The sequence below is a fragment of the Canis lupus genome, chromosome 19 (assembly GCF_048164855.1).
Source record: "Canis lupus baileyi chromosome 19, mCanLup2.hap1, whole genome shotgun sequence".
Lineage (NCBI taxonomy): Eukaryota > Metazoa > Chordata > Mammalia > Carnivora > Canidae > Canis > Canis lupus.
In genome coordinates, this window is record NC_132856.1 from 42,933,915 (window position 1) to 42,959,726 (window position 25,812).

General features: G+C 41.5%; 1 protein-coding gene across 6 annotated transcripts in view; it reads left to right on the top strand.

Annotated features, from left to right (window-relative positions):
- Positions 1 to 25,812, top strand: part of SMARCC1 (SWI/SNF related BAF chromatin remodeling complex subunit C1) — a 171,253-nt gene that overhangs the window by 135,147 nt on the left and 10,294 nt on the right. For all 6 annotated transcript variants that reach the window (XM_072786413.1, XM_072786412.1, XM_072786414.1 and 3 more), the window contains 2 exons: positions 7,741 to 7,875; positions 17,067 to 17,328. In XM_072786413.1, coding sequence (XP_072642514.1) covers positions 7,741 to 7,875; positions 17,067 to 17,328 — 397 coding nt within the window. The remainder of the gene's footprint in view (positions 1 to 7,740; positions 7,876 to 17,066; positions 17,329 to 25,812) is intronic.

Sequence of the window (25,812 nt, forward strand, 5' to 3'; positions counted from 1 at the left end):
CTGGAAAAGTCCTGTGCTCTATGGCACTGGCTGGGTCTGCTCAGGGTTGGGCTGTGAGGGAGGACCTGGGGCAACCTCACTCCTGTGTCTGATGCCTTCACGGGGTGCTTGTACCATGGGACTGGCTGGCATCACCATCTCCACACAGCTAATCTACAAAGTAATCTTAGGCTTCTTCATATTAGGATGGTATCACAGTAATTGGACTTTTTACATGGAAGCCTGTAACTTTACAAGAAGAGTGTCCTGAGCAATGAGAATGGGAACTTGCCAGCATCTTGGGGGCTTGGGCCTCCAACCTGGCACTGTATAACCTCGACCCAGCTCTACCAGTCAGAAGTTCTATCCAGATTCAAGGTGCAGGGATCATGGACCAGACCTCTAGATGGAAGGCATTCCACCTAAACCCCCACAGTCTGCCCTCTGGTCACAAATCACCTACATTTCTCCCAGTTGAAAAGTAAATGTTCCATTGTTTCATGTTTATGATATCAAGCTAAGGCTGAGGATTCTGAGATCTTCTCTAAATCAAGTCCATGTATAGATGAAGCTCCTTGAATGTTGGTATTCTCAGTTGGAAGAATTTGACATAACAAATTCTGACATAACAGTGGTGGGATGTGTGGAAAAAGACTGCATTCACGTTCAAGAAATATGAAGATGGGAAGCACCAAGAGAGCAGTCGTGGTTCACAGCAACTTTGAAGTCTAGTCGGGTGCACGTTTCTCCTGCTGGTCTTCACCAGGGCCCAGTCCTGCCCTCTGTGACTTAACTCTCTCCAGCTTTTGACTTGGAACTCTGGGCTTTGGATTCTGCCTCTCAGTCTTTGTTCTTTTCCATTAAAAACACAGCCCAGTTTTGCTACTAAGGGGCTTTTTTTACCTGTTAGAAGAGTCCCAGAAGGAGAGGAGAGAGTGACAGAGACAGGGGAAAAAAAGGAAGGGTTGGGGGGAATTATGGCTGATTAAAAACTCCCAACTTGATGGAAAACATTAGCTTATGGTAATACAGAACATAGGAGACCTGTTCTTAAAGATACTTGGACATCCTCCTATCTAGTAGAGAGGGTCCAAGGGGCAGATATAACCTTATGGTTCTTAGAAATCCTACCATGCACTTGGTTCAGAAGCTCTTACAGCACACCTGGTGCTGTTAACTCTGAGGTAGTAGTTAACTGGTAGCGCTCTGGATTTTATCTTTGTCCTGAAGCCATTTGGTAGTTTCAGACCCTTGCTGGGAGCAACTAGCGATGAGAAACAGTTCTTTTTTCAACTCCTGCTCTGTTTGCTCTGAGTTGTCTAGGAGATTGCTGACTTCCAATAATGATGGCCTGGAAACTGAATAGTTCTTCTTTGGTTCCTTGTAATACTCAAGAACGTTCTGGCTACTTGTAATACTTAAAGAATGTTTATGTTTTGCCTGAAAATCACTGCAGCCAGATTCACAAGTTCATTAATGGCCCTTTCTGTTGTCCACATTACTAGAAGTGACAATGTTTCCAGACTTTGTGCTGTTTGTATAATAAAGATTGACTTCTCTCTAGCCTCCAGTAACCTCTCCCTCTCTGTCTTAAAGCTCTCACCAGTGGTTTTCTTGAGGTCCTTTTAGCCTGCACCCACTGCATGACACAAAGCAACACTGAAGGTTTTTGATAAAACAGCATCCTGTTTCTAGATACCAGATTTATCTTCCCAAACCAAGGCTTAGTAGTTAAACAAAACAACTGTTATATTATATCTCATGATTGCACAGAATTGGAGCCCTGAACACTGGCTCATGTGGCATGAGTCAATTGTAGTGGTACTCTCCTCGGGTAGGTTCACCCAGGGGATATGAGACAGATCCTTCAGGTCCTCATCCTTGCCAAGGGTGGCTGGGTCCTGTTCCCTCTTCATAGAGTCTCAGTCTCTCCCTGTGGTCTTTGTAGTAGGTTGATCATACTTCTTACATGGAAAGTTCCATGGGACAGGACGTGAAGCTCCCAAACTGGGAACTGGAGAGTGGCACCACTGCTCTCTCTTGGGTAAGGCAGTTAGAGAGCCTTCATTGATTCAGGAGGAGGAATGTAGACCCTCCTCTCCATGGAAGGAAGGTCAGTGAGTTTGTGGCCATCTTTAATCCGTCACAAGTCCCTCCAAGAATTCCCAGGGAAAGCGCCCACTAAAATATCAGTTGTTCTGAATAGGCGTTTGTAGATAACTATAAAAGGCCATTGGATTTCAAGTTTTAATTTTTAGTTCCAGCTCTGCCATTTACCTGAGGCAACTAAAATTTTCTGAGCCTTTTTGTATCATTTTGTTTGAATTGGAAGGCTTTTCTGATCTGCCTTTCTGACAAGATGACTATTATAAGAATCAAATTAAGTATTAAAAAAGCCATTCTAAAAGCTGGAAAGTGCCATGTTTTAATTAAACCAGTATCTGAGTGTCCATTATGTGCTGAACTTGACTACCTTGGGAGGTTTGTTTGGTACCAAAGAGATATGTGTGATGGTTCCTGCCTCTTAGGAACCAACCCTCTAATCTTGAACCTCACATTCTGATTGACCCATTAGATATACAGTTAGTCATGAAGGAGAAAAATCAAACTAAACTAAAGAACATGTATAAAATGCTGGAAATAGAACCTTAAGGAGTCAGTATCAAGTGAGATCGAATAAGGGATTATATACAGTTTCATATCATGTCTTGGAATGAAACTTTTACATACCCAATACATAAATTTATTCCACTTTTGCATATTTGATTTTTACACAAGTTATGTTATAGATGGAATACTGCCTTAGTAGATATTTAATCCCTAACGACAAAGATGTTTCCTACATAATGTCACAGATGATTTTGGAGATTCTTGAACTCTTTCATCTCATAGATGTGGAACAAACCCTCAGAAGTTAATGAGAAGCCCAAAGTTGGGTGACTAGCCATAGAGCCAAGACCAAAACCCAGATCTGCAGATTTGGGAGTCTGGCTGTTCCCAACCAATTCAGAAGCATTACTCTGATAAAATTCCCCATTCTAATGAAAATGTTTCAGAAAATGTTTTTGTTTTATTTTCTTAGCATGTCCATGATTTAAATTTCTAATTTTTAAGAATCAAAAAGTACAGAGCAGAAGAAAGAAGGAAGCATATAATCCAGTTAACTCCTCCAAGTCTGCATATGTGTCACCTTCCTTTAAAAAAAAAAAAAAAAAAAATTTGGGCAGCCCCAGTGGCGCAGCAGTTTAGCACTGCTTGAACCCCGGGGTGTGATCCTGGAGGGATCGAGTCCCACGTCAGGCTGCCTGCATGGAGCCTGCTTCTCCCTCTGCCTGTGTCTCTGCCTCTCTCTCTCTCTCTGTGTCTCTCATGAATAAGTAAATAAAATTCTTTAAAAAAAATTTTATTTGACAGAGAGCGAGAGGACACAAGCAGGGGGAATGGCAGAGGGAGAGGGAGAAGCAGGCTCCTGGCTGAGTGGGTAGCCCAACTCAGGGCTCAATCCCAGCACCCAGGATCATCCTGTTTAAAATTTCAGCTTACTTAAACCATGCTTAATGCATAAAGTAGCAAAATAGCGTTTGCCTAGACAGACACCTAGTCACTAACTCTTCTACCTCAGACCTTGTTATGTCACATTGAAGAGTCTTTAAACAGGTTTTAAGTCCCTTTTCTGCTACGTGATAGTTGTGTAGCCTTGAACAAGAATGTTTTTCTTTCTACTTTTTTTTTTTTTTTTTTTAAGATTTTTCTTTATTTGATTGATTGAGGGATTGGGGGGAAAGAGAGAGAGAAGTAGGCTCTCTGCTGAGCAGGAAGGGGCTTGATCCCAGGACTTTGAGATTATGACCTGAGCTGAAGTCAGATGCTTAACCGATTGACTGAGCCATGCAGGCACCCCTCCCACTTTCATTTTAAAATAACTATGGTTCAAAAATAAATAAATAAAATAAAATAACTATGGTTCAGGGCGCCTGGGTGACTCAGTTGGTTAAGTGTCTGACTCCCCCAAAAACTTAACTACTAATAGCCTGCTGTTGACCAGAAGACTTAATCATTAACAAACACTAACATGTATGTTGTACATTTTATGTATCATATACTGTATTCTTACAATAAACTATGCTAGAGAAAAAATGTTAAGAAAATAATAAGGAAGAGAAAAGACATGTATAAATGGGCTTTCACAGCTCAAATTCATATGTTATTCACGTGTTCTCTATGTGGCTTCTACCTCATTTTCTGTCCTCTCCTGTGATCCCATCTACAGAAACGTTAATGCCTTTTGCTCTTTCTCACGTTTCTTATGCTTGGTTCTGGGTTTGTTTTTGTTTTTTTCCCATTCTTTTTCTTTCTGTTACAATTTGAATATTTTTTGTTGACCTCTCGGTTCATTAGTCTTCTGCTTTTAAACCTAATATTTGAATTACTATTTCAGTTATCATATATATATATATATTTTTTTTTTTTAAGATTTTATTTATTTATTCATGAGAGAGAGAGAGTTGCAGAGACAAAGGCAGAGAGAGAAGCAGGCTCCATGCAGGGAGCCTGATGTGGGACTTGATCCCAGGACTCCAGGATCACACCCTGGGCCGAAGGCAGGCACTAAACCACTGAGCCATCCAGGGATCCCCTCAGTTATCATATATTGTAGTCCCAATTTCAATCAAGTATATTGATTCGTATATAAATTCTGAGTATATTGAAATTCTCTTTATCCATATTTTCCAATATTTTCTTAAACATAGTGATCTTAATATACTTTAATATTCATGAGCCTGCTAAGTCCAATGTCTGTGCCATCTGTGGATCAGCTGTTTTGATTGAATGCCAACTATGTATAAAAATTTGTTCTCCGAATAAAAAGAAAAAAGTATTTTATATATATACATAAGATGTAGATGCCCAGGTGATGATGTTTCTGTCTCTACAACTCAGCCTTCCTCTGTGGTGTTAACAGAATGAGAAGGGGCAGGGGCTGAGTTAAAGCTAGATGGCAATTTGGTCATTCTTCTCCAGGACCACCCCTGATCTTGGGTGTGACTTTGCAGAATCTAAGATTGGAATTTTGAAGCAATTTTTATCACTTCAAAAGGGAGTTTGCAGGAATTTCTGTTTTTCCTTGAACCCAACTCCTTAGCTTTCCATCTCTCTGCATCTTCCATATTTACCAAGTGTCTGAGATGTTGACCAGTTTGTATTTGAATTCCCCCATACCTCAACCAGCATCACTTCATCTGTGATGAGTGAAGGCATGAGTTACAAGAGCTCTTTGTATATACTGGGCACAAGTCTTTCATCACACATATGATTTACAAATACTTTCTCACAAGTCTGTGAGCTGTGGTTTTTTTGTTTTGTTTTGTTTTTTTAAGGTTTTGTTTGTTTATTCATGAGAGACAGAGAGAGGCAGATACACAGATAGGGAGAAGCAGGCTCCATGCAGGGAGCCCGATAATGGGACTCAATCCCAGTACTCCAGGATTACTACCTGAGCTGAAGGCAGATGCTTAACCACAGAGCCACCCAGGTGTCCCTGTGAGCTGTGTTTTTACAGAACTTCTTGATGGGGTTCTTTGAAGCAGAGATGTTTTTATTTTTTATTTTTTTTTTTTTTATTTTTTTTATTTATTTTTTTTTTTTTTCAGAGATGTTTTTAATTTGATGAATCCCAACTTCTCAATTTTCCCTTTTGGTATCATATCTAAGAAATCTTTTGCTTCACCCCCAAGATCATTTAGATTTACTCCTGCTTTTTTCTTTTCAGATTTTTTTTTTTTTTTTTTTTTTAAGAGAGCACATGAGTGGGAGAGGCAGAGGGAGAGAGAATCTTACGCAGGTTCCATGCAGCAATCTCACGACCCTGAGATCATGACCTAAGCCAAAACTCGAGTCAGATCCTTAACCGACTGAGCCACCCAGGTGCCACTCTTTTCAGAATTCTTTAGTGTTAGCTGTTACCTTTGACCTACTGAGTTAATTTTTGTACATGATATGAGATAGAGTCCAAATTCATTTTGCCTATGGATATCCAGTTGTCATGGCACTATATGTTGACCTAGCCACCACCCCCTTTTTAAACTTTATTATAGAACTATTAGAACATATATAGAAATAGACCAAATAGTATAATGACTCTCTGTGTATACACCACCAGCTTTGGTTATCACATCTTGCCAGTCTTGTTCCATTGTTCCTATTTGCTTTTGTTCTGTGTTTCATGGTCTTAAATTTCCAGAGTTACTCCTTGCTGGGTATTTTTTTAGTTTTTATTCTATTATTTGATGGTCCTTTCTATTTGAAAATTCTTGATTTTCAGGTTTCAGAGGAAATATTTTGGCATGTTGATCTAATAATACATGGAGATGTCCTCAACTTCCTGGATAATTCTCAAAAAAACCCTTGTTACTGATACATAGCTCAAAGTATAGTTAGGCAAATGCATCATGAACAGCTATAGATTCATTCATAAAACCTGCTTATTGTCACCTTTTGCTTATACTTTTGTATCTTGTAGATGGATCTCTATTGAATAAAACTACATTTCTCTTTTCTAACTGTAAAAGAGTGAAAAATAAGACGCTCATTTAAGTGTTGTCTATTAATTTAGCTCCCAAAAGCCTATATTAAATGCTCCTGCATGTTAGCTCCTTCTAGATTCTCTGAAACAGATTGGTAAGACCACTGCTTCATGTTACTTCTCACTTGTATAGAAGAAAAATAGGCACATATATTCAGCAGATATAATGAAAGGGAATGAAGAATGGTGTTGGAAGTTTGTTGGTGTAGCTCTTGGGATGGTGTCTAGGGAGGGTGGGATTGACCCCTGCCAGATCTAGGTAGTTGCAGTGAAATACGAGCCCCTCGTCTTCTTTGTGTAATGTGGTACCTTCCTCTGTGTGCTGCAGAGTAGGCAAGAATTATGAATAGGGCTCATCCTCTGTCCTGTGGCAGGCAACTAGCACATTCTTCCAGAGTACCTTCTTACCCTGTAGTGTATTTGTTTCTCTTGCTCCAGATCCTCTCCTCAAACTTAGAGGTGGAATATTTTTCACCCCCTCCTTTCCTTTCCCCCCACAGTTCCACTCACTAGAGAGAAAGCAGAGGCTTTACATCTGAGTGTTGGGTGGGGGGGGTGGGGGAAGCCACTGCTTTGCTGTCCCTGGACAGTTCCTAAGAAGGGAAGGATAGTGAGGGGAGACATAGAGTAGAGGGGTGAGGGTATAAGGTAATTGGGTGGCAGATGGCTACTTGTGTCCTCCTCTTTGCCCATCAGGGCCCTGATTAAACCAACCCTTCCTGATGTGCTCTTTTTGAGAAGAGTAGTTTACCATGGGAGGGTTGTATTGTTAAACATAACAATAACTATATATATATATATATATATAAAATACAATATATAATATAACAATATTACATAACAATAACAATATATGTATTATGTATAACAATGTATACATTATTATATGTAACAATAACTATATATTATGTACAATATATAATATATATATTAATATATATAATATATATAATATAACAATACAACCCTGTTAAAAGGGTTATGTATACCCATAGGGACCAGAAATTCAGCAACGGTCATTTTAGATTGAAATAAATGTTTGGTAGAGACATACAAAGGTCATCTAGGGCACCATTCTTAATTAGATAATCCCTACTTTGAATAGCAACTTCAGTATTTTGTTACTGTATTTTAAACAAATGTTCTCCTAAATAATTTGAATGATCTTTTATACTTAGCACCTGGCTGCTGTGGAAGAGAGAAAGATCAAATCTCTAGTGGCCCTCCTGGTTGAGACACAGATGAAGAAACTGGAGATCAAACTTCGACATTTTGAGGAGCTGGAAACTATCATGGACAGAGAAAAGGAGGCTGTAAGTAAGAGGAAGTTTATAGTGGCTTTCTGACAATTAAATGCTGATCACCTTTCATAAACTAAAAATTAGATAAAATGAATGGTAGCTTACTCTCTTAGTCCTTTTTCCTGTGTTTGCCCTTTCAAAGGGATTATCAGTCATTGATGATAAGCAGAAGGAACACTGTTCTCATTCTAAAACTAATGAATTAAACTTCAGCATTTACACGTCTCAGCTTTCCAGATGCATCATGGTATAAAATTCTTCCCTCTCCAAAAGTTAGATCTCAGCCTTCTTTTATATCTTACTTGTAGCCAGTAAAGTAGAATTCATATAGACCTGATTCAGGAATTTTCTTGATTTCCAGTCTTCTTCAGTAAGTAGGAGTTAATCTCATCTTGAGTTAGGAGTCTTGTTTATGGGACTCCTTTTAACCACACCCTCCCCTGGTCCAACCGTGACCTTAGTCTTCCTCCCCTTCCTGCATGATGAATGGCAGGTGGAGCTAGGCCTTTGCTGAACTTCTAAGCAGCATGGGAGGGGCTAGACACTTGTGATAGACGGATGAGGCCCAAACAGGGTCAAGAGAATTCTGAAAAATGCCAAAACTGAGGACAGAAGCAACAAAAAGTAAGAAACATAGAGGCAGAAGAGCAGTTGATTATTCAAGGTAATTTTTGTTTATTCATGAGAGACACAGAGAGAGGCAGAGACATAGGCAGAGGGAGAAGCAGGCTCCCTACTGGGAGCCTGACACAGGACTTAATCCCAGGACCCCAGATTTCAACCTGAACCCAAGGCAGACGCTCAACCACTGAGCCACCCAGGTGCCCCTCAAGGTAGTTTTTGGAGAAGTTTTTTTAATGAGTTGACTAGAAGAGGAATTGGTAACTTTCTTTCTTTTTTAATATTTTATTTACTTATTTGAGAGGGAGCAGTACAAGGAGGGGGAGGGCTAGAAGGAGAGGGAGAAACAGACTTCCACTGAGCAGGGAGCTTGACATTGGATTCAATTAGATTCCTCAGGATGAGTAGCCCAGTAAGTATCACAAAATAGCCCATTTTCATTTTGTCCTACGAGTGTCTCTACCACTTCAGGAGGCATTCTGGCCCTGGTGGACAGTGAGGCTGCTTCATGAACTCTCTACCCATTCCCTTCCCTATCCCACCCCTAGTTCCCTGAGCCCGTAAGTATCCCTCACATCACTGGCTCTCTCCTTCCGTAGGAGCTCTTGGCCACCCCAGTCTCATCTCCGTCACCCTCTATGTATTAGCCATGCCATGCCATGCCATGCCACGTTTAGGCTTTCCTTGTGGCCTCATTCTCTGTGCCACCTATTTACATTCTGCTCCTGTACCAGCAAGGCCACTTCGTCTTCCTGCATCTTTCAGCCCTGCCCCTCTGGTGACTTGCCTACCCCATCTGCTGCTGTGGCAGCCTAACAGAGCATTTACACTGTGTTGTATTTACTGATTCACATGTTCATCTCCTGTACCAGAGAATATGCCCTTTGAGCGCAGAATTGATCGAGTGTCTTTGTAAACACAGAACTGGCACATCATGGGCCCTGGTTGCAGTGAATATTGAATGAATGTATGCCAGCATCAGCATGAGAAGCTAGAGAAATGGGAAAGCCCACCCTTCAGTTGAATGGGGAAGACAGTCAAGTAAAACAAAAGATGGCACAGTGTGTGTGTTTAGTGCTCCTATGGGAACAGAAAGAGGAGGGTGGAAAGGGAGAGGGTGGTAAAATTCATTTATGAATTTTTTTTGTGTGGACTCAGGGCAACAGGGTTATAATACAGTGGATTATTGACACATGCAGGATTCACATGATAGTTGTGTCATATCCACTGGCAACCAGATGCCTTACTGTTACTCATAAAGCAGAACTGATGTATAAGCCTGGAAAATGGGCAGAACTCTTTAACTGGGTGCTTAGAGAACAATGTCTGGATTCTCAGGGGGCTCTTAGCTCAAAGTCACTTTCTTTTTAGAGGTTGAACCTGCGTATCTCCCACTCTTTAAACCCTCAAGGAAACTATCTCCTAGATCAGCACCGCCCTCTGCCCCTTCCCATTTCTTGCACTGAGTCCCAGAGGCAGAGTGTGATAGCTGCACTTCTCTTGGCCCTTCACAGTTTCTCTTGTGCTGTGGATTTGTAATAAATATCTCAAATTACAGAGCTACACTGTGTTTTTCTTATTTGAATCTTTTTTTTGTTATATTCTAATCAGAGCACATAAAACCTTTTAGTGGCCAGTGTCTGAGTATAATGAGAACACATTTCTGTTGACTCTCTCTGCCACATAAGGTTGCTCTGATCAAATCTCTTGGTGGCCAGCCCTCCTTCTCTCAGTCAGCATTTGGGACAGGGAAACCCTTGGTCTGGTATTGTCCCTAGCCTTAGCCACTGACCATCAGGAACACAGCTGTGTTAGTTATTTACTGCTATGGAAAAAAATGATCCCAAGGCTTTAGTGCTTGAAAACAGAAAACCAGGTCTCATGTGGTTTCTGGGAGTTGGCTCTGGCATGGGGCCCTAGGAGGTTGCAGACTTCCTGAGATTCAGCAGGACTGGAGCTCCCATCTCCCAGCTTACTCCTGTGGTTGTTGGCAGGGGCTCCAGCTCCTACCACATGAGATTTTCGTGGTGCTGTTCATGAAGGGACTTACCCAGGGTGAATGAGTAAAGAGAGCAAGAACATGAAAGAGCATCCAGGTGGAAGCCACACTGTCTTCTTGTAACCTCAACTTGGAAGTCCCATCCCTTTACTTCTGTTGTGTTCTCTTAGTCACCCTGACCAACTCTGGTTCTGGGACTAAGTTGGAGGGTAGACAGGATTCAGGAAGGGGTAAGATGTAAATACTAGGAAGTGAGTGTGTTGAGGCCAGCTTGGAGGCTCACTCTCAGAAGCAGAGAATTCTGCAAAATTCAAAATGGCTCCCATTCACATTGTGCACACTGAAGGCAAACCTCTTTTTCTCCACCAGGCATTGCTATCCTATCTTTCCTGTGGCAGGCAAAGCCATGGCTACTTTCCTACCTGTGATTTCCATGCGGGACTATTATGGGAGTTAAAGAAGTATGGCATGTGCTTTGCATGGTGCCTTGAACATATAGTAGGTGTTCGGTAAATATTTCCATGCCTCCTTTTCTTTTTTTCTTTTTTTAAGATTTATTTATTTATTTATTTATTTATTTATTTATTTATTCATTCATTCATTCATCATAGATAGAAAGAGAGAGGCAGAGACACAGGAGGAAGGAGAAGCAGGCTCCATGCCGGGAGCCTGACACGGGACTCGATCCCGGGACTCCAGGATCGCGCCCTGGGCCAAAGGCAGGAACCAAACTGCTGAGCCACCTAGGGATCCCCCATCCATGCCTCCTTTTCTTTAGGCACACCAGTAATCAGTAATTATATATTTTCTATATTTGTAAACCTTTGTTGGCTTTATAATCATTTATTGGACCAGCCACTGTGTTAAACCACTTTATATAGATTTTCTCATTTATTTGTTTGTTTGTTTGTTTTTAAACAATTCTTTTTTTTTTTTTTTTTTTAATTTTTATTTACTTATGATAGTCACAGAGAGAGAGTGAGAGGCAGAGACACAGGCGAGGGAGAAGCAGGCTCCATGCACCGGGAGCCCGATGTGGGATTCGATCCCGGGTCTCCAGGATTGCGCCCTGGGCCAAAGGCAGGCGCCAAACCGCTGCGCCACCCAGGGATCCCAATTTTCTCATTTAATCTCTCAAAATGTGTATGAGCAAGAAAATACTGATTACTTTGAATCTCCTTGGACAAGAATGCAGCAGTGATGCTGATACATACAATGCCACATCTTTGTTGACCCTTCTTAGGGATGAAGAGACTGGAGCTTGGACAGGGTTCATTATATATCTCCAGTCACAGTTCGTAAGTGAAAGAGCCTAGTGTCAAATCTGGTTTTTTATCTAACATTTCCTAACCTATAAAGAACTGAGCCATTCTCATTTCATTATAACCAAGAGACTCTGAGATATGCGAGGTTTTACCATCCCCTCTATGACCACTTAAGAAAGTTGAGACTAGAAGGTCTCAGTCAGGAGCAGAGCCTTGTACTCGGTGCCTGGTATTCCTCTGCCCACCACATCGCTTTGATTCACTTTAAGGTGCATTTCTGGTCATCTTTACCTACAAGCAATAGCTCTAAGACGTACTGTTTTTGAATTAAACATTTAGTTTTATTTATATAGTAATAGAGGTCAAAAATCTTTTCTTAGACTTTAAGAATCCGATATGGGAGCACCTATGTGGCTCAGCTAGTTAAGCATCTGACTTTTGATCTCAGCTCAGGCCTTAATCTCAGAGTTGCGAGTATACACCTAGTCAAGTGATCTGCAGATACAGAGCATTTAGTCCACTAGATCAGCTCACAGATCCATTTACTTTTTTTTCTTTTTTCTTTTTTTCTTTTTTTTCAAGATTTTATTTATTTATTCATGAGAGACAGAGAGAGGCAGAGACATAGGCAGAGGGAGAAGCAGGCTTCATGCAGGGAGCCCGATGCGGGACTCGATCCTGGATCTCAGGATCATGCCCTGGGCTGAAGGCAGCAACCACTGAGCCACCCACGTGTCCCTACAGATCCATTTTCATTGGCATGAAATTACTTATTTGTAATACAAATGGGAATGCTTTAGACAGAGCCCATACCCCCCAGTTCTCTCCAAGTGGCTCCAGTACCCAATGTGACCCATGTCGGAAACCTGCTCTCTTGACTGATATGTGCTATTCACCTGGTATAGAAAGAAGAGACATTGTGGGTCTGGTCACTGATGCCAAACATTTCAAAGGAAGGTATGATGATTTACTTAATTCTGAGGCCAGGTAGTCAGAGTCTTCAAGTCTTGGCTGATATTTCGGGCCCTGGCAGTGTAGATGGACTTTTACTCTTTTCTCCCCTCCTCCCTGCTCTGTGCACATTAAATTGGGAGAAGAGCTTTGTGTGAGCTTTGGCTGCACATTGCAGCTGTGTCTGCATATGGTGTTCTGCAGAAAAGTGCTCTCTTGTGCTCAGGTTGCACTTGAACTCTGGCTGTTTTGTGCACACACAGTGTAGCAGTGAAGGGGGAGAGGAAGGCAGAGTTTGAATGCGGTGGGATATGCCTTCAGAGTGGGGCTATAGGCAGCTTTGTGTGGAACCAGGTGCCCTAGAGCCCGATTGGAGCCATGAGAGAAAATGAACAGATTCATTAACATCCTGTTTATATGAATGTACAACACATAAACAGCTTTAGCTGTTGGGACTTTGTCTACAGTTCTAGGAAATGGAAAATGGAGAAGAGAAAAATCATATAGCATATGATGACTGACTTGGGTGCTTTTAGTGTTGTTGGGGCGTGTATGTGTATGTATGTTTTGTGTGTGTGTGGTTTTTTGTTTTGTGTGTGTGTTTTTAAGGTTTTATTTATTTACGGTCACCTGAGTGGCTCAGTGGTTAAGTGTCTGCCTTTGGCTCAGGTTGTGATCCCAGGGTCCTAGGATTGAGTCCCGCGTTCGGCTCCCTGCAGGGAGTCTGCTTCTGCCTCTGCCTATGTCTCTCCTCTCTCTCTGTATCTCTCATGAATAAATGAATAAAATCTTTAAAAAATTTTTTTATTTCTTTATTAGAAAGAGAGTGAGCACAAATAGTGGGGAAGGGGACAGAAGGAGCAGGGAGCCTGATGCTCTTCTCCATCGCAGGACCTTAGGATCATGACCTGAGCTAAAAGCAGACACTTAACCAACTGAGCCACCAGTCACCCTAGTGGCTTGTTTTTTAACAAAAATATGTGTGGTGAAAAAGTTGTCAATAAAGAAAGAAATTAATAAATTAAAAAGTCTCTCTTACCCTCAATTTCATTTCTAAGAATAATCACCTAATAGTTTGGGGTCTTCTAGGATATTTTCACTGTGTATATATAACATGTACAAAGTTTGTTTTTTAATTAGGATTATGTAATAAATGTTGCTACAGTTTGCTTTTTTATCTCAGTGTATCTCAGCTGTATGTCAAAAACAGCACTTAAAGGCTATCCCTAGACACACATACGTCGTTTTCTAGGACAGATTCCCGGATATAGAATCACTGGTTACTACATTTAAAATTTGGTCAGTACGGTCAAACTCTCCTCAAAAACTGCCAGTTTACATGGTCTCTGATTGTCAAGAAGTGAATGCAGTCTTTAGTTGAACATAGTAACAATAAGGTACCCACAATGAGAGAGGTATGTCTGTTGGGTGATGAGGCCAAGATGTGTCCAGCAGCTCTGCTTAGTGTGCTGCAGAGTAGAGATGGCCTTCTTGGAGCCAAGTTGTAGCCTGCTGTCTGGGCATCGCACATACCCCACAGGACCTTTTTAGTCCATGTTGGAGCTTTAGTTTAAACTGCATTCTCTTTCAGGAGAGGGGGAGAGAGAGTTTAATCATCTGATTTAATTTTTCTAATTACTTTCTTTTAATTACGTTCTATGTTTTGAACTGACGTGAAGCTCAAGGAAAAAATAGAATAATGAAGATTAGTACATTTGGTAGACATGGAAAATTGGGCAGATTTTTCTGTCTGAGGTTAATACCTTGAGAGTAAGGTCAGTTCCAAAAGAAGGACTGGTTTGGTTTAAAAACAAAACGAAGGGATCCCTGGGTGGTGCAGCGGTTTGGCCGCCTGCCTTTGGCCCAGAGTGCGATCCTGGAGACCCGGGATCGAGTCCCACGTCAGGCTCCCGGTGCGTGGAGCCTGCTTCTCCCTCTGCCTGTGTGTCTCTGCCTCTCTCTCTCTCTCTCTCTCTCTCTCTCTGACTATCATAAATAAATTAAAAAAAAAAAAAAAAAACCGAAACCACTGAGACAGGTAATGCAAAGACTAACATTTCCCTTCAGAGACAAAATATCTCTTCCAGTAACGGTTCAGCTTCTTTATAAAATAGATCTTGACCTAAATTATAGTTCTTACATAACTGTAGGACTTCAGCCAAACCATCTAGACCAGTAGTGGCTTGACCAAAACATAGATAAGAGGTTCTTTTCTGGCAACCTCTTACGTTTAACCTCAGCAGAGTCTGAAATTTCCTAGAAAGAATAGTTAGAAGAAAGCAAATCCTAAGACCTGTAGTCAGAGTTTTTAGATCCCTTTTTTAAATCAGTCTGCCTCTTACTCACTAATTAAATATCTTCTTGCAGAGCTGGACTTCCAGAGAACTCTCTTGCTTTTTACATCTTGCAATTCCCCACTCATTATACAAACAAGGAGGAGGGAAACCCGGCCAGGCTTTAGCCTCTTCAAGTCCCCCTCCTCAGAAAATGAAGAGCCCAGACCACCCCGCTGCACTCCCTCCTGATGCCTCAACCACTCACAGAATCATTTGTTTCAGAAGATCTCCTCCTCCCTTGGAAACTGTCTGCCAGCTAGCTAACCAGCCTGAGACATAAGCTTTATCATCTATTCTCTCCACTCCCCCTCCTCCTCACCTGGTCATGCCTGTTTTCTTTTTTTTAATTTTTTTTTATTTATTTATTTATGATAGTCACAGAGAGAGAGGCAGAGACATAGGCAGAGGGAGAAGCAGGCTCCATGCACTGGGAGCCCGATGTGGGATTCGATCCCGGGTCTCCAGGATCGCGCCCTGGGCCAAAGGCAGGCGCCAAACTGCTGCGCCACCCAGGGATCCCTGGTCATGCCTGTTTTCATCACTCTGTCTGTGGCCTGTCCTGCACCCTGTCCGTTCATGACCATTCCCTAGTCACTGTTCATGATAATCTGTAATGCTTCTCACTTGGTTCTACAGGGTCTTCTCAGGCAGCCCTTTGCTGAGAGCCCATATTCTTAGGCCAACTCTCGTGCATATTCCAACCAGTTTTTGCTGGTGATAGTATGCAGTATATATCTGTAGAATTGGCTGCTCCTAAAAGCTAAAGTGTTATAATTTTTAAATCTATTAAATACCTTGGTATAGTGTTATCCAACAGAAATACAGTGTAAGCCATATATGTAATTTTATATTTTCTGGTAGCGACATTTAAAAAGGTGAAATTATAATGTTTATTTAACTTAGTATATACAGAATATTATTTGATCATGTAATCAATATGAAAAATTAATTTTTTTCATACTAAGTCCTCTCAGAATTCAGTGTGTATTTTATACTTATAACACATTCCACTTCAGATTAGCCACATTTCAAGTGTGGCTTGTATCTGCTGTCTTGGACAGAAAAGCTTTAAAAATGTCTCACAGTAACTCAGATGTTGCCATTGAAAATGGTAGGATCAAACAATATTGAAAAGATAGAAATCTTTTAACCCTCCTTATAATCTTTATACTTCTTACTTCCAGAGGCTAGATTTTTATTTTCCTTCATGTTCAAGGTGATTTTTTTTTTTCAGGCCTGAATTAAATTAATTTTGATAGCATTTAAGGTGGGCTTCCTCCTCTGAACTACTGTCAGACATATGGTTTCTGGATTTCCTGGCACATATAATAACTTATTTCTCTTTATTTTAATTTGGGTCCCAGAAAGATTATCTCGAATATTGAAATACTTATATTCTTCAAACCAAGATTCATGCAAATCTTTATTTAGGCATCTAAAATATTCTGTGAATGTGTCACCCAGTATAATTTTGGGTACTTGAAAGCTAAGATTTACGGTGGCACTGCCAAAGCTCCACATAGAAAAATGTGCGTATTTGCAACTAAGGCCATGTCTGCTCATCCAGGGGCTTTAACTCTGTCTCAGCTCTAAAATAGTATCCAAAGAATCACATCCAGAAGAGGACACCTGGGAAAGTTGTGTGGACTTTAAATTTTAGCAGTTGAGAGACTCTTAAAAGGAGAAAAGAGGTTTTTACCTTGGCAGTCCTGAAATCTATTTTTATGTATCTGAAGACCTGCCAGACAGAGAGGATTCCATGTGTACTGAGTGAGCTCAGAGGACAGTAACCCCACTGGGTGAAGGTTACAGGAAAGGCAGACCTTGTGCATAATACAGAAAAGACCTTGATCTTGGTAACTGGTGTCTAAGTGGAAATATGCTACTTGAGAAACAATGCCTTTTCTCACTGTAGATCTTGCAGGAGGCAAGGTGGCCATGTATCTTTGGTAGAGGTAGATGTCCTGGGTGACACCCATTCCTGAGAACCTCTCTTGGTGTCATTTCTCTTCCCCTTCCTTTTCTTAACAGTTAGAACAACAGAGGCAGCAGCTGCTCACTGAACGCCAGAACTTCCACATGGAACAGCTGAAATACGCCGAATTGCGAGCCCGACAGCAAATGGAACAGCAGCAGCATGGGCAGAACCCTCAGCAGGCACACCAGCACTCAGGAGGACCTAGCCTGGCACCACTCGGAGCAGCAGGGCACCCTGGCATGATGCCTCATCAGCAGCCCCCTCCCTACCCTCTGATGCACCACCAGATGCCACCACCTCATCCACCGCAGCCAGGTGAGAGGCAAGCTCTGCTCACAGATGAGGCTGGAGTCAGCCCTGTGGCACAGTATTAGAGGAGCTAACCATACCATTGGTGGATTTGGGACTAAGATTATGACTAGGATGCCCATTGTCACCCAGGTAATTGTAGGCAAGTGAGATCTGGTTGTACAGCCGTCACCACATAATGGTAGCCATGTTCTGTTCCTGATGTGATGCCTTTTCTTTTCTTTTCTTTCTTTTCTTTTCTTTTCTTTTCTTTTCTTTTCTTTTCTTTTCTTTTCTTTTCTTTTCTTTTCTTTCTTTTTTTAAAGATTTTATTTATTTATTCATAGAGACACAGAGACAGAAAGTGAGGCAGAGACACAGGCAGAGGGAGAAGCGGGCTCCATGCAGGGACCCCGATGTGGGACTCGATCCCGAGTCTCCAGGATCACACCCCAGGCTGAAGGCGGCGCTAAACCGCTGCGCCACTGGGGCTGCCCTGTGATGCCTTTTCTTAGGTTGGTCAGCCTCCAAGTAGCCAATATATCCCAGCGTTCCTTAAAAATTCATCCTTGGATTGTCTACACTTTTTTTTTTTTAACTTACAGGTTGTTGTTGTTGTTGTTGTTGTTGTTTTTTAAAATAGACACACCCAAAAATAATAGTGCAGTGAACTCTTATGACCCAGCATCAACACCCATCACCTTCCTGCCATTTTTCACTTTTTGTTAGAAGAAATTATCTACCAGAGGCAAAAGTAGAATAGTGTAAGAATCCCCCTATGGGAATAGTATGTACCTATTATACAGCTTCAGAATTACCAATATTTTATCTATTCCTCCTCACTCTGGAGCAAGAGATATAAACTTCAAATTATATCTCTAAACACTGGAAATCTTATTATTTAACATAACTGCTATTTATTGTCATATCCACCAAAAGTAACCATAATTTCTAGTGCCATTAGTTAAATGTCCTTGAGCATTTCATTTGTTTGGACCGGTGTTCAGATAAGCTACACACACTGCATTTGCTGATAGTTCTCTTAAACCTGTTTTAATGTGTTAACAGTTCACCTCCCCTCCATTCATGTGTTGAAGAAACTAGAGTTTTCACCTGTGACTGTGCCCAAATGTGCCCGTAAAGTACATGGTGTCATTCCACATGTTCTCCCCACTTCTCTCTCCCCCACACATCTTACATAAACCAGAGGCTTTCTCTGGATATGTACCAGGTGTTCAGGTTCACTTGTGGTTGCTGGCTTTTTTACTGTAATTTCAGTTGTCTCTCTTGGTGACATTAAGGTTGGTCAGAGTCTGTAGCGGTGGTAGGGCCGATCTATCCATTACAGAGTTCCCCATCAGACTTCAGGGGTTTTACCTGCCTAAGAGAATTGCTTCATAGATCAGCTCTTTCATCAGGCATTGCAAAGTGGTGAGATATCTCCAATGATTTTTTTTTTCCTTCTGCATTTATTTCTATTTGTTCTTTATTTATTAGCAGGGATTCGTTTATTAAAAAGCAGTCAAACAAAAAACCTTGATCAGTTGTTCAGTTATTCTGAAAATGAGTTCCTTACAGGGAAGAGTGAATAAAGGCTTCATCCTTTCTCTTATTGGTTACCTGAATAATGAGTTACTAACCACTGCCTACACCAAACGTGGCCACTAAGGAGTTTTTTTTCTCTTGTGTGTATATGTTTCTAGTATTGTGAACTTACATAGTTTTGTATATTTTATGTGTTTCAGTCTGTTGTGGACATTATTGTTTTTGATGCTCAGATTGTCCTATCTTTAGCTCATGGGATCCCGTTAAAGCTGGCAACTAACCACCACATTTTAACCACTTTGAAAGTTGATCTCACAGCCCTTTCAAACTTAACTATCTTCCCCCCCGCAAAAAAACACCAAAACCAAAAACCTACCTACCAACATCATGAAAATATAAAACAGACTTTTAATTTCAGCTTTTCTCCCCACCATGTTACTTTCCTTCATTCATGTGTAGGGGTGTGTGCTGTGTATTACGTTGCTCTAGTAACACTCATCCTATAGGATTTTTTTTTTTAAGATTTTATTTATTTATTCGTGAGAGACACACAGAGAGGGGCAGATACACAACACAAGCAAAGGGAGAAGCAGGCTCCATGCAGGGAGCCTGATTGGGGACTCGACCCTAAGACCCCAGGACCATGCCCTGGGCCAAAGGGAGGTGCCAAACCTAGCCACCCAGGGATCCCCCTATAAGATTTTCATAATTACTCTGTTGTAATGTACCAGGTGTTTAGGAGAGCCCAAGTTTGTGCTTTCTGGTATGGGATGCAAAATCTCTGGCCAAGGCACATAGAAATGAACTAAGGTAAGACAGACCCTTGCAAGCCAGGGAACGCCTGAATAACAACATGAATAATAACAGCTAACTTCCTCAAATGACAGTTTTTCTAGATCTGCTCATAGAAATATTCAGGCATGTTTACCTGAGAAGGCCATGACTGAAAAAACTATGATCTGACAACTTGTATTTATCAACATGGATCTTTTAGTTCATAACCCAAAATATGTTTTAGGTATTAATTTTTCCTGACTTTACCCAAAACTGGGGCTTGGTCTACTTCAATTGGGAACATTCACTTCACACATGCGACTGTTAAATTACAGCTGTGGAAATAGGACTGCCATCAGACTTGCCACTTGATCTAAATGATGTTTGCAAATAGAGTCTTAGGAGTCTTTCTGCCTGTCCAATTGAGCAGATCTTAGATTCTCTGTATGATACTGAATTTTCTTCAAAATTAAGCTTTCGGGGATCCCTGGGTGGCTCAGTGGTTTGGCGCCTGCCTTTGGCCCAGGGTGCGATCCTGGAGTCCTGGAATCAAGTCCCACGTCAGACTCCCAGCATAGAGCCTGCTTCTCCCTCCTCCTGTGTCTCTGCCTCTCTCTCTCTGTGTCTCTCATAAAGAATAAATAAATAAATCTTTAAAAAAAACAATTAAGCTTTCAAAAGATACAAATGCTTAACAGTTGAAGATCACAAAGTGATTTTTTTCAGAAACAGTGCTTATTTTTAAAATTTATTCCTTAAACTACTGGGATAAATGTTTATGGGGGAAGTTCACTTGTGGCTACTTGATGCTTAGTTCTGGCTGATATTAAGCAGCGGCATCTTGTAGTAACTGTTCACAAAGAACTCTTAGCTCCAACATCTGCGTTTAGCTAATAAAAGATAAGAGAGATTTTTCTGCCTTTTTCCCTAAATTATATCCTGGTGAGGACAAGTATTTGCATGCTAGGCCAGTCACCCACCAACTGTAAAGTGAAGAACCAGTGCATAATAGGGACTACACAGCCTTGCTGCCTGATGGAGCCGGGGATTGTGCTGGGCTCTGATTCCAAAGTGTTACTGTGACACTACCCCATGACACTGGACTAAGAGGGAACTTACAGCAGATTCAGATACAACTATTCTTTTAGGGAAACCATGCCAATGAAACGAGAGTTCGTAAAAATAGCATTTAGAATAGAAATAGGATGTTTTTCTCTTTTTTACTTTCTCACAGAAATAAGCTTTTCTTTAGTGAATTTTAAAGAAAAGGATCATTGAATGTATGATGAGACTAAAACGTGTGATGAGCTCATCTTTTTTCTTAAAGTTTTTTATTTAAATATAATGTACATATAAAAAATATAAATCATGAATATTCAGTAAATTTTAACAAAAAGAATTGTCCTGTGCAGCTGATACCCAGAAGCTCCCACTATCCTATCTCCTTTCCTCCAGAGGGCAACAACTATCCTGGTTGGGCTGGTTTTGGGTTTTTTTTTGTTTGTTTGTTTGTTTGTTTTTTCTTGTTTTTTGTAAGATTTTATTTTTTTATTCATGAGAGACAGAGGCAGAGATACAGGCAGAGGGAGAAGCAGGCTCCATGCAGGGAACCTGATGTGGGACTTGATCCCGGGACTTCAAGATCACGTCCTGGGCCGAAAGCAGGTGCTAAACCTCTGAGCCACCCAGGACCCCCTAGTTGGGCTGGTTTTGAATGTTGTCTAGAGGAAATCACACAGTGATTACTCTGAGTTTTTTTTACTCAACACTTGGTATGTAAGATACATCCACGTTATTGTCGGTGGTTGCAGGTTTATTCCTCTTGTTTGCTGTGTGTGGTCTATTGTGGAGCTCTACCCCAGTTTATTAGTCTGTTCTCCTGTTGATGGACGTTTGATTAGTTTCCAGGTTTTGGTTTCGTTTTAGTAAGTGCTACTATGAACATATGTGAGCACATGTCTTGGAGCACACACAACAGAAATGTATGCCTATGTCTATCAAAGTATCTATAATGGGTCATAGGATATGCATATGTTTACATTAGTAGATGCTGCCAAGATTGTCCCAGAATGGTCATACAGATCTATATGCTTGCAATGTTCGAGCATTCTAGCAGCTCAAGGTAACCTTTTTCATAATTGCCCCATTTGTGGGGGTGCTTTGAAGTTCACATGTAAAATTAAATCCAATAGAAAAGCTGCTTGTTAGCAGGTGAATCTTGGGTACCATATTCTGGCAATCAGCTTAAAGGGATCTTTCAAAGCAGGACAGGTGAGGAAATGGATAGGATTTTAGGTGAAGTTCAACCTCAGTCTCTGGTTTACTCTGGGTGTCAGTTAAGAACTTTGCGTTTGGTCCTTCCACCTATTATTTCCTAAGTTCTAGAAAAGTATATAGGACACTTCATTTATGTTAGGAGCTGAGGATAATTATCCAGGTCATTTGGCTAGCTTTTGGTATTTGGCCAGAATTTATGGTGAATGAAGGAAGGGGGGGAAGTCAGCCTCTGAAAAGTCAGCAAGGTTGGGGAGTTGGCTAGAAGGTCAAGACAAATTTATCACTGAGCAGTTAATATATCCAGCTCTCTGATTTAGAGTTAGTATAATTACATAGATCTATCCCATGTAATCTTTTCTCCACAAAACTGTCCATCAGTTAGTGGGAGAGCCCATTAAAATAGAGGCTCAATGTCATGAAATCTGCCAGGTTGTCAGATATGTGGGCCTGGGCCCCAGAATGGCTGGTATAAACCAACACTAGTATATATTCTGTTTAGTTTGCACCTCCACAGCTTTCCTCTTCTACCACCCCTTAATTCATTCCGATACTTAAATTTTTGTATAGAGAATACTGTCTTTATGCTGTTCTCACTTATTCTCCTAGGCTCTTCTTATTTGGGCTTCTAACCTGGGAACTCCAGCTTTGCGTAGGTTTGGTTTTATTCCTGTCTCTGACAGAGTGTCCCAGCTTGGTCTGTTCACTACCAAACAGAAAGGCAAAGGATGTACAGTAGTGATATGTTTCTTGTGTATGGTGAGCAAATGGACACTGGAGGTAGCTATAGCCCTTAGGTTTTGCTAATCTTGATAAAGTACACACCACTGCATTTTATATTTTCATTTAAATTGGAAGACTGTGATTTCATTAAGTGATTTCTAGATTACTCATTTTCTAGTCCTCCCTGTAAAACTACCATTCCAGATGGCACAAGGTGAACAGTCGTGAGCATATGCATATATCCTTTAACCATGCCCTGGGCTATAGTATCCATGACAGCACGTGGGGAAGCAAGGAGAGTGGCCTGGTGTGGCTGCCTCTTCCTGAGGTGCTCTTGGTAGTGCTGCTCACCTGAGCCGAGAAGACACCTCTGATTCCTGGAGGTCTTCTTTCATGTCAGTCCTCCGAAGAGCCTCAGCCCATTCTTAACAGGAACATAACCGGTAAGTGAGTTGAGTCAAAAGGAAATGACACGGGCAGCCCCGGGTGGCTCAGCGGTTTAGTGCCGCCTCTAGCCCAGGATGTGATCCTGCAGACCCGGGATCAAGTTCCATGTCGGGCTCCCTACATGGAGCCTGCTTCTCCCTCTGCCTGTGTCTCTGCCTCTCTCTCTCTGTGTGTGTCTCTCATGAATAAATAAATAAAATCTTAAAAAAAAAAAAAAAAAGGAAATGACAGAAATCTACTATGTGAGTCCAGCGAAGCTCTGCCCTCCGCTGGGCATTTAGAGTAAAGGAGGCACTCTGGAGTTGTCATGGATCTGGAACGAGCTGCCTGCCTTGGGGAAGCCTCTCAGTGAAAACCAAAAGGAAAAGGACATGTTGGCTTCTGTACCTTTATAGTTTCCTTGTGGTTAATAGTAAAATTTTTAGAAGTACTGAAACAAACAAAATAGGAATTGATCTGAATTGATGAGAATTTGGACGTGGTAGAGATGATTTTTTATTTTTTATTTTTTTATTTATCTGAGAGAGAGAACATGAGCGAGGTGGAGTGGGGGCAGAGGGAAAAGGAAAGCAGACTCCGCGACAAGGAGCCCAACATGGTGTCGGGCCCAGGACCCCAGGACCATGACCTGAGCTGAAGGCAGACACTTAAACAACTGAGCCACCCAGGTGTTCGCTCCACAGAGATGATGTTTTAATGATAAAACTAGAATTAGTAAAATGTTGGTTGTTTAAGGAAATTTCAACCAAGACATTAGTCACTTGGCTTTTAAGCCCCCAAGTTAAACCCACTTACACAACTCTACCCGTGGGAAACCGTGCTTCCAGACAGTAATCCCTTCCCAGCCCACCCCCTGGACTCACAGCCCTACACCAAAAAGGGAAAAGCCAAGTTTTTATTATCTGCTGTGCCTTTGGTCCTGCTTGCATCATGTGATAACAAGGCTGTTGAACCACTTTCCGGAGTAGCAGGTTACCCTCACAAAGAGAACAGTGAGGGCCCAGTCTCCAACAAAGAGAGTCTGTCGCGGGCGCCCCCCGGAAGCCACTGCGGGAGGAGCAGTCCCCGAGGAGCCTGGGCTTCCCCTCACTTGGCCCTGATTGTGTTATTTCCGTTCTCCAGGGCACTCAGCCAGAGGATGTGCTGTGGACGGTTAGAAAAGGAGCGATGAAATGTGCTCAAGATTGGAAATTCACAAGCTCCCTTTCCTAGTTCCATGTTCTTTTCCCACCTGCCTCTCCCATCCCAAATAATAAAAATCCTTAAATATTCCACCAGGCGTGATGGGCGGAATGCTTTAGGGAAAGATCTAATAAACCTGAGAGAGTGTGAGGGATTTTTCCACTAGGCTAAACCTAATTTTAGCAAACCTTTCCATTTTTCAGGCCTCAGATGCCTGCTGGGTTGTTTTTTTTTTTTTTTTTTTTTTTTTTTTTAAAAGCTTGTATGTAGGTCAAACTCCCACCAGTTTTTGCTTTGATGCTACAGTTTTGAAGCCATGTTTCATCTCTCTCTCCCTCTCTCACCTCCCTTTCTACCAGGGAAGGAGATACCTGTTTTTTTAATTTTTATTTTTATATTTTTTACCGGCAGAACATAGAGATACATCCTTTAGTTTGTTTGGTAAGGTCTGCACCTGTGGCTTTCTTCATGTTTAGTAAGAGATCATGGCAGGGCATTCAGACATTGTCATCCTTATTAAAGTGGCGAGACCTTTGTCAGACACTAGAAAAAGCACAGGAATGTTTAGGTTTGAAATGGACAGAGTTTGCATTATGAGAAATTAATTATCTTCTCCCCAGCCCTCTTAAATTCTGCCCCATTTCAAATTTGATCCTTAGAAATGAGCTCTTAGAAGGAGAAAACTGCTCCTTCAAGGCAAGGTGGTGTAGGTATTAAGGAAAAGAGAATGAGCCTCAGGGCAGACAGACCCGGGTTTGAACCTCAACTCAGTCTCTACTCCTTGGGAACTCAGGCCAAATTACCCAGTCCCTTGAGACTTTGTTTCCTTATCTTGAAACTGGATTCTTCCTGTCTCACAATCTGCCCAACAACCTAGAGGATTCAATGAAATAACTCACTGCCTGGCAAATGGCAGGCCCTGACTCAGAATGATATCCTGTCTCCTTGTTATCTGTTCCCTAAATCCACTGCCCTAGATACTCAGCACTGTGAGTCGTATAGGGTGTGATAGCAGTCACCTCTGGGTGGCATGGGAACATCACCCACTCTTAGTACTCCTTGCTTTCCTGAGAAGTGTTTGCCTGTACAAAGTCCCATAACCAGAAGTAAATTGTTTTTTCTCTAGCTCCTCCTTTTTGCTGCTACCTCTCCTAAGGAGTCACTGTTCTCTTGTATACTGTACACATATGTCCCAGTGGTTTTATTGTCCTGTTATGACAGGAAGGTGGGAACACTTTGGATTTCAAAAGGCTTTGGAATTTATAGCGAGAAAAAGAAGTTTTGTGCAGCCCTTGTACTTATAGCCTTGGAAAACCCTAAAGCTGCCCTATCACAGCTTGTTGCCATCAAGATATAGGGAAATAGGTAAACAGGCCACTGCTACTGAGCACGTAGCTTTGGAAATGGCCCCACTGGGCCTTCCAGCAAGAGCCTTCAGGCTTAGCCCGGTGCCTTTTGGATAGGCATCACTTCATGGGTCTCTGTCAATCTGCAGCTAATTCTGTTTGCCAGAATATTTCTTGAATAGTTTATTTCCCCACTGGAACTCCCCCACGCTAAGCTGCT